This window comes from Schistocerca piceifrons, chromosome 5, assembly GCF_021461385.2.
Source record: "Schistocerca piceifrons isolate TAMUIC-IGC-003096 chromosome 5, iqSchPice1.1, whole genome shotgun sequence".
Classification (NCBI taxonomy): Eukaryota; Metazoa; Arthropoda; class Insecta; order Orthoptera; family Acrididae; genus Schistocerca; species Schistocerca piceifrons.
This window is the reverse complement of record NC_060142.1, coordinates 499,694,909-499,708,276: the sequence shown is the minus strand read 5'-3', so window position 1 is coordinate 499,708,276 and position 13,368 is coordinate 499,694,909. Positions and strand designations below refer to the sequence as shown.

The following is a 13,368-nucleotide window of genomic DNA, read 5'->3' as shown; positions in this document are numbered from 1 at the left end:
GTGCAATTCCCAATCGTTAGGCGGTGCGTGTGCTGTCGGGACAGTTGAACATCCCGTGGACATCTGTACGGAAGGTGCTACGAACCAATCTGAAATCATATCCGTACAAGATCCATATCGTACAGCAGCTTGCACCACAGGACGCACAACGACGTGTTGACTTCACTCTCCACTTTTTCGCAAGGATTGATGTTGACGAGGGCTGGTCCTGGACCATCCTATGGACAGACGAAGCTCATTTTTCTCTGACGGGTGAGGAGAACACACAAAATCGCCGAGTGTGGGGATCTTCACCGCTTCACCTCCAGTCACTGCGTATGAAGTTCCTCTGTATGGTGAACGTGCCACTGTATACGTGTGCCTTCACGGCTACGTTCAACATTGGCCCATTCTTTATTGAACAGGTTGGCGCTCAAGGACCAAAGGCGTACAGTGTGACTGGTCAGGGTTACTGCGATATGCGTCACCGGCATGTCATACCCGCCCTACAGGAGGGAGACGCATTGAACTCTACAGTTTTCATGCAAGATGAGGCCCCTTCGCACATCGTTCGTGAATTTCACCTTCTTCTCCGAAAGTTATTTGGAAACGATCGAATTATCAGACGATCGTTTCCAAATGCTTGGCTGGCACGACCACTTTATCTCACTCCCTGTGATTTCTGGTTGTGGGACTACCTAAAGCACAGGGTTTACCATGGGAACATACACACATGTGCTGACCTGAAGAGTGGCGTATCAAGAGAGGTAGCAAACCTACGGACATGTCTCGTTCTGGTGTGCAGAATACAATTCTGCGCTTTCAGGCCATTCTGGGCACTGCTGGGCACCATATTGATCCCCTTTTGGTAGCAGTAATGGTACCGGTATGCAATAGTATGATGTGCCCTAAGAGCACATTAAAAGCTTTCGATTGAATTGAATCTGCATTATTTCTTTTCCCCATGTCCTTGAGATTAATGCTATCGAGTTTGGTACTCTAAGATAATTAGTTTCCGTGTTAGACATGTCAAACAGGGAAAGTTTGATCATAACCACCCGGTACATTTTAATTTGTGTGGAAGAAAAACAATCCGATGCGATCCAATAAGGTCAACACTTCCGTTATATGTAGCAGCAGTTCGGCAAATCAATATTTATTCTACTGGAATAATGGTCCAACCGATATATAACAATCGATACTAAGTCACGTCGCCGGCCGCAGTGGCCGTGCGGTTCTAGGCGCTACAGTCTGGAACCGCCTGACCGCTACGGTCGCAGGTCCGAATCCTGCCTCGGGCATGGATGTGTGTGATGTCCTTAGGTTAGTTAGGTTTAAGTATTTCTAAGTTCTAGGGGACTGATGATCTCAGAAGTTAAGTCCCATAGTGCTCAGAACCATTTGAACTAAAACACGTCGCCTGACAATTTACATTAACGTTACTTATCAGTGATAAACTTACCTCTATGTAACACAGTTTACCTGATAGTGTAAATAGTTTCGCCTCTAGTTTACAGAAATGACTTCTCAGTTTGTCTTCAGCTAACGAAAGAAGACAATGGTTGCATTTGAATCTGAAAAATGCCTTAAATTTGTCCGCACGTGTAGGAAATGCTTTGTTACTAAAATGTTATACTCTCTTTCTTCTTCACGATGTAAGAAAATTTGTCTGACTGCTTTGCGCTTCCTGAGTACTCTTCCCAATAATACACAGTCTTCAGAATGGCTCTAATGGCTCTGAGCACTATGGAACTTAACATCTGTGATCATCAGTCCCCCTAGAACTTAGAACTACTTAAACCTAACTAACCTAAGGACATCACACACATCCATGCCCGAGGCAGGATTCGAACCTGCGACCGTAGCGGTCACGCGGTTCCACACTGAAGCGCCTAGAACCACACGGCCACACCGGCCGGCACACAGTCTTCCTTCTCTTTCCTAACTTCCATCTACTTTGGGAGCGTCAACATCAGTAGCGTTTCAGATCGAGTACTGCGCTGTTTGTTTTGCTACTGCTGCCTCCACTACTCAGTCGCGCCGAACTGAGCCGCGTCTATTATAGAAAAATTTTCCTTGCAGCGCGCCGGAACTTACATCGCGCCAATGAACCACATAATCTTCCAACAAACTGTAACAATAATTTCAAACCTTTCCGAACCTTTTTTTCGCTCCCCCTCCCCCCCCCCCCCCCCCTTCCACAAAAAATGCAAATGAAAAAGTTTGTCGCTTACTATATTTTGGATGTAGTTGTGGCGTAAGTTCCTTGTCAGACGTGAGACTTAAAGTAGTTACTTCACTATTATTGAGTCAATTAACTACAAAATTTTCTGACACTATCAATATATACTACTGAAGAAAACTACAAAATTATATACACAGTGTAGGAAATATGGCGCGATAAATACTGAGTTGCGTGAAAAATAATCTTTTCTTAAAAGCTTAAATTTTTCCCAGTTACAACAGCACAAAATTTATATTGAATTATAAGAGGTGTCAGAAGGTAGTTCTCGTATAATTCTATAATATACAATTGCCAAATTATAAAAAAACACCCCTTTCATTATATGTGTTCAGGAGTATACCGCACTGTGCCTAGAAAAACATTCCACGCCTCAGGCAGCGGAAGACGCAAGCGTATTGTGAGAGTTTTTAGTGTCACACCGTGTAAAGCGTTTGTAATAGGCGTAGGGTGGTGCTCCGTAGAAGCATGGCCGTAAGCTAAGTGCGTATAAGTAAGTTTGCAGGCTTCCGTTGCCGTTGTAATTGATGAGATAAACTTCTGCGGCATCAGAACTTCTGCACTGCTCGAGCGCCAACTCTCTGGTGTATCTTCTTCAATATTCCACATTTGCCCTTGCATGACTGAACACTGTCGAAAGACCTTGTCGCGTTCACTTATAAATCCCTATTTTTCCGCGCTTTTTCGGAGAAATGAAATTATTACCAGGTAAAAATCGTCAGGTTGCTGCTGGCGGGTCGTCGCCATTGGTAAATACTGAATTTCGATACTGACAGAGACGGGAAATCCAAACTGTTGCTGTTGGGCCGTCTTGGTTGTTGCCCGATAGCTGTTTATGTTCCTCGCTCTCCGCGAATAAGTGTTTATTTTGGTGATAACGGTTAGCCACGAAGACGGAAGCCTGTAACTGTCATCTCTATCGAAACTGTACTTATTCTTTGATATTTCGAATGCTTCACAGACGTTTCTTCCGTAAATTTTACTTGTTCTTGCTTACACGCGTACATTCTTAAAATCCACAACCTGCTCACATTCTTCTTGGAGCTCCGCCTACACTAATTTTACCTTTTGTCTGAAACATGTGTCGCGTTAGTTATCGTTAAAGCGTTCTTTTGCTGTGCTTCCAGTTTCGCTTATACATACATTTGTCACAGTCGCACGACACTTCATATGCTCATGCAGTGTGAAGGTGTCTAGGCATGTCCGTTATTTGTCGGAAAAAATCTTTCATATTGGTAGTGACTAATGAAAACCAACTCAGACGCGTTATTATATATTTATTATGTTATGACGGGTAGTATTATACATTTGTTATATTACGAGTGGTTTCGTTCGTTGAACATCTTCAGGTTCCCGATCTGTGCTGCAGTCATGACATAAATGGTCTTGTTATACTATGTAATCGGCAACCTGAAGATGTTCAACGAACGAAACCACTCGTAATATAACAAATGTATAATACTACAGTTGAGGTGGTTTTCATTAATCATTAACATCAGCTGATGTGATCAACATGATCAAGATCATTGCTTTTATATTATGACGGATGAAAAATGTAGTCCCTAAACCCATCTTCCGAAGGATTTTGCGTATGTGGTTGTTTATTCTAGTCACGAATGGTAATCTGACAATATACAAGGGACACCTCGTTCTTCTTGTTTGTATTATTATTATTATTGTATCATTATTATTGTTTCTTTCTTTTCTCAGACGTTATGTCTGGTCAAAAATGGAAAGTGACGCGGACCTTGATCAAGCGTGACTTCCTTTTAACTGTACGATATATGTTATATTACATTTAGGAACTTTCGGGTAATTGAACATGTATCAATAATTACGGATTTCTGTAGTTGTATATATAAGTTTGGATGCAGCTGTATTGCATTGATGTACTGGTGGATATTGTGTGGTATGACACCTGTAGTTGATAGTATAATTGGTATAATGTCAACTTTATCCTGATGCCACATGTCCTTGACTTCCTCAGCCAGTTGGATGTATTTTTCAATTTTTTCTCCTGTTTTCTTTTGTATATTCGTTGTATTAGGTATGGATATTTCGATTAGTTGTGTTAATTTCTTCTTTTTATTGGTGAGTATGATGTCAGGTTTGTTATTATTATTATTATTATTTTCGCATTGTTTGTAAGCCCTTTTTGTGAAAAGCGCGTTATAGCCGTTGGCCATCAATGTTTCCGTAAGGAAATCTCGTTCTGATTGCAAACTGTTACTATCACTGATGCTAAATGCACTCTAAGACAGTGTTCAGAGCAATTTGTTTACGGGCTGAGTGGTGTTGCTAAAGCGGCGTCTAGTTACCTGTATGTGATGGTAGGATTCCTATAAACTCTGCGCCCGTCATGTCTTCCGTAGATGAACACACCTAAAAAGGAGACGCCGACCTCACTCTCCAGCTCCACGCTAAAACCGACTTTAGGATGAATGTTGTTCTGAAAATCGTGGAATTTCTGTAACTCTTCCCTGTTGTGTCAGCATACACAAAATGTGTCATCTATGGAGCGCATCCAAAGAGATGGTTTTATTTACGCATTACTTAATACTTATTGTTCGAGAAGCTCCATAAAAATACTAATCTTGCCAATTTTGGGGAACATGCTGTTTAACGTAGACCTCAAACCATATCGCAGCTTGGCATTTTCTTGAGGTTAACAATATTTTGCCGAAGGTGAAGGAAGGGATACATGACAGAAACATATCTTAAAAATAACCGGAAATTGAGACCTAGGAGAAACGCGCTGGTTGCTGTACTTCGAGAAAATTTCCCTTTCTTCCTTTCCATTTCTTTTCAGGTCCTGTTTTGTCCAGTAAATGTCACCAAAAATAAGTCTGTACTGGAACTGCATAATGGTGTCATTTTGGTGGTCCTCAGCCAGAGGACTGGTATAGTGCAGCATTCTCCAGAAGTCGGTCTCTTGCAAATCTTCTTGTCTCAGCATAATTACTGCAACCTTCACATTTGAATCTGCTTACTGTATAGGGTTGGGTTGGATTGGGTTGGGGGTTGTTTGGGGAAGGAGACCAAACAGTGAGTTCATCGGTCTCATCGGATTAGGGAAGGACGGGGAAGGAAGTCGGACGTACCCTTCCAAAGGAACCATCCCGGCATTTGCCTGGAGCGATTCAGGGAAATCAATGAAAACCTAAATCAGGATGGACGGACACGGGATTGAACCGTCGTCCTCCCGAATGCGAGTGCAGTGTGCTAGCCACTGCGCCACCTCGCCCGGTACTTACTGTATTCATACTTAGTAAACCCTCCCTTCATTACCAAATTGGCTATTCTTTCAAGTGTCTGGATGTGTCCCATGAGCCTATCTCATCTTTCAGTCGATTTGTGCCATAAACTTCTTTTCTCCCCAGTTCGAATTCAGTACCTCGTTATTGGTTATTCGATCTAATCATCTAATTTTCAATATAGTTCCGCTGCGCCACATTTCTTAAGCTTCTATCGTCTTCTTATGTGAACTGCTTATCGTCCACGTTTCACTGGCCTACAAGGCTACACTCCAAATTTCTTCAGAAAATGATGTACATATGCAGACTGAAGCAACAAATGAAAATTTGTACCAAGGCTGGTATTCGAACACAGGTCTCCTGCTTGCTAGACAGATGCGCAAACCACGACGCCATCCTGGCTTTGCACAACTGCATGGGCTACGGAAGGCGCTAGGATAGTCCATGCAGTTGGGCAAAGCCAGGGTGGCGCCGTGGTAAGCGCATCTGTCTAGCGAGCAAGAGACCTGTGTTCGAATAGCAACCTTGGTACAAATTTTCATTCGTCGGTTCAGTCTGCATACATAAATCATAGATGTTTCAGACTTTTAAGGTCTCTGGAACAATGCAGTTCCGTTTGACCTACAGAGAAGACTTTCTAAGACATATATTCAATGTTAATGAATTCCTTTTTATCAAAAAAATGTTCAAATGTGTGTGAAATCGTATGGGACTTAACTGCTAAGGTCATCAGTCCCTAAGCTTACACACTCCTTAACCTAAATTATCCTAAGGACAAACACACACACACACATACACACACACACACACACACACACACACACATGCCCGAGGGAGGACTCGAACCTCCGCCGGGAACAGCCGCACTGTCCATGACTGCAGCGCCTTAGACCGCCGCTCGGCAGATGTTGAAAGTGACCACCATTCATTCTTGGCACTTCTGGACCTTGCTCAGCAAGTTTCTGAAGGCAGATCGAAGCCGGACTGCTGGAACTGCTGCAGTCTTATCCGAAATGTTCTTGAAGACTATGAGGGTTGTTGCGATACACCTTAGACTTGAGAACTGCTGGCACAAAATAATCGCACCTGATAGACCAGGTGACCTGGGTGGCCAAATTGGGCCACGTCTAGACTGATCCCAGCCCAAAACTCTGTCAGGCGTGAAGACTGGTAAATGTGCTACAAGGTTCGACCGGTTGTATGGGCTGTTGCTCCATCCTGTTGGAAGTATTTTAGGTCTTTTCCTCCTCCGTTAATGCTGCCACAAATTCACGTACAACCGTATCCACTCGTCTGGGCCGCTTTTATTTGCCCCACCCTGTATTTATTCTCCCTGAACTTCAGTTCCCTTTCCAAATTTCTCCTTGGTTTCCTTTATTGCCCTGGCAGGGCAAAGATGGAACCTCTTCTCATACCCTTTTCAACCACTGCTCTCCTCTCATGTCCTTCAATTCTCGTAACTGGAGCATGATTTCTGTACAATTTGTAGACAACCTTTCGCTCCCTTTATTTTACCCCGTTACTTCCTAAATTTCAATGCGAGTAGTATTGTATTATTATGATGTGTTTGACGTGATAGAGAGTGACACTGTTTGCTTTGTGTTTGTTGGCAGACGGACGCCAAGATGGTCTTCGACGTGATCCAGCGCATGGAGGACACGGAGCCTTTCTCCGAAGAGCTGCTGGCGGCGATGAAACGCCTGTGGGCGGACTCGGGTGTACAGGAGTGCTTCGGTCGCTCCAACGAATACCAGCTCAACGATTCGGCCAAATAGTGAGTACCCCGTCGCTCTCTTCCGTTTCCAGTGGTGGCAGCTGGCCGCTGTCACTGTGGGGCCCAGCACTTCCAATACAACAACAGACAACACTTGCTCACTTTGGTTACGAATCCTGTATCCTGTTGCCTTTCGTAAAGGCCTCGTCGCTACTGCTGTGGAGGCCGATTTGCCACTGTTTTTACGGTAGGCCGAGTCTGCGAGTGCGTGGAATGCCTTCTGGTGCAGTACACCACTAAGACAATTTCTCACTGTCACTATTACACAGCTACGCTCCAGTGTCGGGTAACAGGGTAGGAGAACGAAGGTTCTACAACACTCCAGCAAATTAGTAGCAAAGACACACAAACGGCTTAAAAAGGTTTTCTTTTCTTTGTGACTTGTTGAATAATGAAGTCTGCAACACTGCATGTAATTTAACAAAAAAAGGGCCTCAATGGCTAAGTGCAAATACTCGTAGGTAAATTTCACAGTACACAGCAAATGCAATTACAACAACTGTCAGTTCACTACTAAGGGTTCACTAAACGACGTTGCCTGTCTAAGACAGCCCTGGACGATGATCTACAGGGTGTTACAAAAAGGTACGGCCAAACTTTATGGAAACATTCCTCACACACAGAGAAAGAAAATATGTTATGTGGACATGTGTCCGGAAACGCTTACTTTCCATGTTAGAGCTCATTTTATTACTTCTCTTCAAATCACATTAATCATGGAATGGAAACACACAGCAACAGAAAGTACCAGCGTGACTTCAAACACTTTGTTACAGGAAATGTTCAAAATGTCCTCCGTTAGCGAGGATACATGCATCCACCCTCCGTCGCATGGAATCCCTGATGCGCTGATGCAGCCCTGGAGAATGGCGTATTGTATCACAGCCGTCCACAATACGAGCACGAAGAGTCTCCACGTTTGGTACCGGGGTTGCGTAGACAAGAGCTTTCAAATGCCCCCATAAATGAAAGTCAAGATGGTTGAGGTCAGGAGAGCGTGGAGGCCATGGAATTGGTCCGCCTCTACCAATCCATCGGTCACCGAATCTGTTGTTGAGAAGCGTACTAACACTTCGACTGACATGTGCAGGAGCTCCATCGTGCATGAACCACATGTTGTGTCGTACTTGTAAAGGCACATGTTCTAGCAGCACAGGTAGAGTATCCAGTATGAAATCATGATAACGTGCTCCATTGGGCGTAGGTGGAAGAACATGGGGCCCAATCAAGACATCACCAACAATGCCCGCCCAAATGTTGACAGAAAATCTGTGTTGATGACGTGATCGCACAATTGCGTGCGGATTCTGGTCAGCCCACCCAACTGTCGGTGAATCGAGGACGCACAGTACATAATGACGAAACTAAAATGAGCTCTAACATGGAAATTTAGCGTTTCCGGACACATGTCCACATAACATATTTTCTTTATTTGTGTGTGAGGAATGTTTCCTGAAAGTTTGCCCGTACCTTTTTGTAACACCGTGTATAACCTAATGGGCGAGAGCTGCTCTTCTGTCCGTTGTCGTCCGGTCATTGGCGGATTGTACGCGGCCGGCAGTTGGCCGAGGCTAAGTCGATGTCTTCATCGTCAGCGCCGGTCGTGGCGATGTTGGAACTCGCGCAAGTGGCGAGTCTCTATGGCACTGGCACCAGCTCGCGTCTTTGCGTCTGTGGTGCTTTTGCGCTGCCTGTGTCTTGTTCGGACGACACAACAGTGCCTTGCAAAAAGAGTGGAATATTCCTACTGATATACATCACTACATCTGAATATGCTGACTCCGTAAGTTGTCCCCTACGTCAAGTGGTTTATTGAGGATTGCATTGGATATCGACGAGAGTAAATCCCAAGAGTCCGCACTCGACCGCTCACTTTTTGAAACTTCCTGGCAGATTAAAACTGTGTGCCGGACCGAGACTCGAACTCGGGACCTTTGCCTTTTTGGAAGGTAGGAGACGAGGTACTGGCAGAATTGAAGCTGTGAGGACGGGTCATGGGTTGTGCTTGGGTAGCTCAGTTGGTAGAGCACTTGCCCGCGAAAGGCAAAGGTCCCGAGTTCGAGTCTCGGTCCGGCACACAGTTTTAATCTACCAGGAAGTTTCATATCAGCGCACACTCCGCTGCAGAGTGAAAACCTCATTCTGGGCACATCCCCCAGGCTGTGGCTAAGCCATGTCTCCGCAATATCCTTTCTTCCAGGAGTGCTAGTTCTGCAAGGCACGCAGGAGAGCTTCTGTAAAGTTTGGAAGGTAGGAGACTAGGTACTGGCGGAATTAAAGCTGTGATGACAGGTCATGAGTCGTTCTTGGGTAGCTCACTTTGTAGAGCACTTGCCCGCGAAAGGCAAAGGTCCCGAGTTCGAGTCTCGGTCTGGCACACAGTTTTAATCTCCCGGGAAGTTTCATATCAGCGCACACTCCGCTGCAGAATGAAAATCTCATTCTGGGCTCACTTTTTATTGGAATGGAGGCGTGATAACCCATGTCTTAAAAAAATGTCTCAGTGTCCCTATTAGAATTCATCTCCGTGGGCCGCAGCGTCTAACACAGTTATTTCCAACACCGAAAGTAAGTGTGGTCATTGGGGTCGCTACTATTGTCACAAGAATAATAAGAGTTTTTCCGAGATAAGTGCAAGCAGACACATTCTGATGATATATCAACGAACTATGAGTCATCGTTGCAAGATACTGACGCCACTTACATGAAGAATGGAAATATTGGCAGAAGACCTCGGGAAAGAACAGTTTGCGTTTCGCAGAAATGTTTGAGCATACGATACAACACAGCTCCTACGAGTTATCGTAGATGACATGTTAAAGAAAAGAAACTTATGTTTATACGAGGGTGTGCTGAAAAGTAATGCCTCAGACTTTTTTGTGGAGAAAAGTCTTACAGATTTTTAAATGACACAAGGGTTCTTAACGTTCTGTATCATTATTCTTCACACCTACATACAGAGGGGTCCAAAAAATGTATCCACTATTTAAAAGTCCATAACTGGCAAACTAACTGACGGAGTTGTCTCATCTTTGGTAGTGTAATAGTTTGTAGTTCCGGCAATCGCCACACAAACGTTGTATTGCGTTGTTTTGTCTTGTCAGATGACAGTCGCCAGATAGTGTTTTGTTCCTAGTTACTCGAGTAAACATGACTGGCGCGAGGCTTACATTCGATTAAAGGAAGTCAGTTTTGAAGTGGTATTTTAAGTACGAAAACATTAATGAGGTTCAACGACAATGGCGAAATGAGTATCAAACAGAGTCACTGATACGTTTAACGATTCGTCGCATTCGAGACAAATTTGAAGCCGAAGGCTGTGTTAAAGATATACACAAAAAACGATCTGGACGACCTGTAACAGTAACAAGTCCAGCAAACTCCCGTCGTGTGTTACAATAATTCACTCGCTCACCACAGAAGTCTGTGAGACAGTGTGCCCGTGAAACTGGAGTGAGTCGCTCAAGTGTTCGGCGAATTTTGAAGATAGCAAAGTGGAAGTGCTACATCCCACGATTGCTACACGCAATGAACGAGGACGGACCCAGATCGTAGAATGGAGTACTGGGCCTCCGAAAATCCGAACGTCCATGTAGACAAAGCCGTGAATTTGCCAGGAGTAAATGTGTGGTGTGGGTTGTCTTACCGGGGCTTGATTGGGCCATTCTTCTTTGACGGCACAGTTACAGGTGAGGTGTACCTTAAGAAGCTTCATACATCCATTTTACCTGCCATCCAGGCCGGCCGCTATGGCCTAGCGGTTCTAGGCGCTTCAGTCCGGAACCGCGCTGCTGCTACGGTCGCAGGTTCGAATCCTGCCTCGGGCATGGATTTGTGTGAAGTCCTTAGGTTAGGTAGGTTTAAGTAGTTCTAAGTTCAAGGGGACTGATGACCTCAGATGTTAAGTCCCTTAGTGCTCAGAGCCATTTGAACCAACCTGCCATCCGAGACTTGTATGGAGACGGAAGAGTTTGCTTTCAACAAGGTGGTGCCCCAGCCCACTACCAAAATCGTGTTAGCGCGTATCTCGACGAAAATCTACCAGGAAGATGGATAGGTCGTAGAGGTGCTGTGGAGTGTCCACCACATTCCCCAGACCTAGCTCCTCTGGACTTTTACCTGTGGGGAACACTAAAGGACGTCGTTTATCGACAAACGTCACGCACATTGGATGAACTTCGCGAATCCATCGTACATTCATGTGCAAATATCCAACTGAACACGTTGCAGTCAGTAGTTCGAGCTGCAGTTCGGTGGCATCGTTTGTGTGTGGATGTTAATGGTAGCCATTTCCAACACCTACAGTGATATCTTTAAGTTGGACTTTAAGCTACACTTTCACCAAAAGTGAGACAACTCCGTCAATTAGTTTGCAAGTTATGGACTTTTAAATAGTGGATACATTTTTTTGGACCCCTTTGTATATTGATGGAAAAATATCGCAACACAACGAAGCAGATGTGCGACATAAACGAAAGTTGGTAGGGGTGCATTAGATCCGGAAGATGATGTCTATTCAAATTTCGCGCCACTACGAGGATGTGAATCAGTTGTGCTTTAAACACACGCTGTAACGGTCGTGAGCGTTAGTTTCCTTTGAGACTGGACATGGTGAGTTGATGCTAGTCAAGAATGCCTTTAAGGCAGCAAAGACGCCATTATCAACACCTCACCGAGTTTGAACGAGGCCGTGTAATAAGACAATGAGAAGCTGTATGTCTCGTCAGGAATATTGCGGAAACACTTTGTAGGAATGTAACCAATGCACATGATTGTTCGCAGCGGTGGTCACGAGAATGTACTGTTGCAAGAAGACGTGGCCACGTGGCCCTACTCAGAGGAAAGACCATCGTGCTCGGTTTATGGCACTAGCGCATCGTACTGCATTTGCAGCAGCAATTTGAGCCGCTTTTGGTACCACAGTGACACAACGAACTGTTACAAATCGGTTATGTCAAGGACAGCTACGAACCAGACGCCCTGTGGCGCGCGTTTCATTGACACCAAACCACTGCCGTTTGCGACTTCAATATCGTTAAGCGAGTGCTCACTGGAGGGCAGGATGGAGGTCTGTTGCGTTTTCTGATGAAAATTGTTTCCGCCTCGGTCGCAGTGATGGTTGTCTGCGTGCTAGACACACTGAACCCACATCTGGGCCGGCCGGGCTGGTCGAGCGGTTCTAGGCGCTACAGTCTGGAACCGCGCGACCGCTACGGTCGCAGGTTCGAATCCTGCCTCGGGCATGCGTGTGTGTGATGTCCTTAGGTTAGTTAGGTTTCAGTAGTTCTAAGTTCTAGTGCTCAGAACCATTTGAACCTACATGTGGAGGTATGGTCTGGTGTGTGATTATGTATGACAGCAAGAGCACTCTCGTGGTTATCCCACGTACCCTGACTGCAAATTTGTACGTCAGCCTTGTGATTAGACCATTTCTGGTGCCATTCATGAAAAGCATTCCTGACGGTATTTTCCATTAGGATAAAGCTTGCCAACAAACAGCTGTTGTATCCTAGCGTGCTCTGTGAGAATGTCGACACGTTGCTTTGGCCTGATCGATCATCATATATGCCTCCAATCGAGCACATTTGGTCCGCACCTCGTGGTCTCGCAGTCGCGTTATTGCTTTCCGAGCACGAGGTCCCGGGATCGATTCCCGGAGGGGTCAGGGATTTTTACCTACCTCTGGGTGTTTGTATTGCCCTCATCATTTCATTATCATTCATGAAAGTGGCGAGACAGGACTGAGCAAAGGTTTGGAATTTGCACGGGCGCTGCTAGTGGTCTCGTGGTAGCGTTCAAGCTTCCAGAGTACGGGGTCCCGGGTTCGATTCCCGGCGGGGTCACGGATTTTCAGCTGCCTCGAGATGACGGCGTGTTTGTGTTGTCCTCATCATTTCATCATCATTCATGAAAGTGGCGAGATTGGACTGAGCAAAGGTTGGGACTTCGTACGGGCGCTGATAACCGCGCAGTTGAGCGCCCCACAAACCAAACATCATCATCATCATCATCATCATCATCATCATCATCATCGAGCACATATGGGACATCGTCGGACGACAACTCTAGAGTCATCCACAAACACATTAACCGTCCATGTATTGGCTAGCCAAGTGCAA

At 45.2% G+C, this 13,368-nt stretch overlaps 1 protein-coding gene across 1 annotated transcript in view; it reads left to right on the top strand.

Moving 5' to 3' along the window:
- Positions 1 to 13,368, top strand: part of LOC124797935 (guanine nucleotide-binding protein G(o) subunit alpha) — a 525,486-nt gene that overhangs the window by 332,935 nt on the left and 179,183 nt on the right. The window contains exon 4 of the mRNA XM_047261071.1: positions 7,089 to 7,249. Coding sequence (XP_047117027.1) covers positions 7,089 to 7,249 — 161 coding nt within the window. The remainder of the gene's footprint in view (positions 1 to 7,088; positions 7,250 to 13,368) is intronic.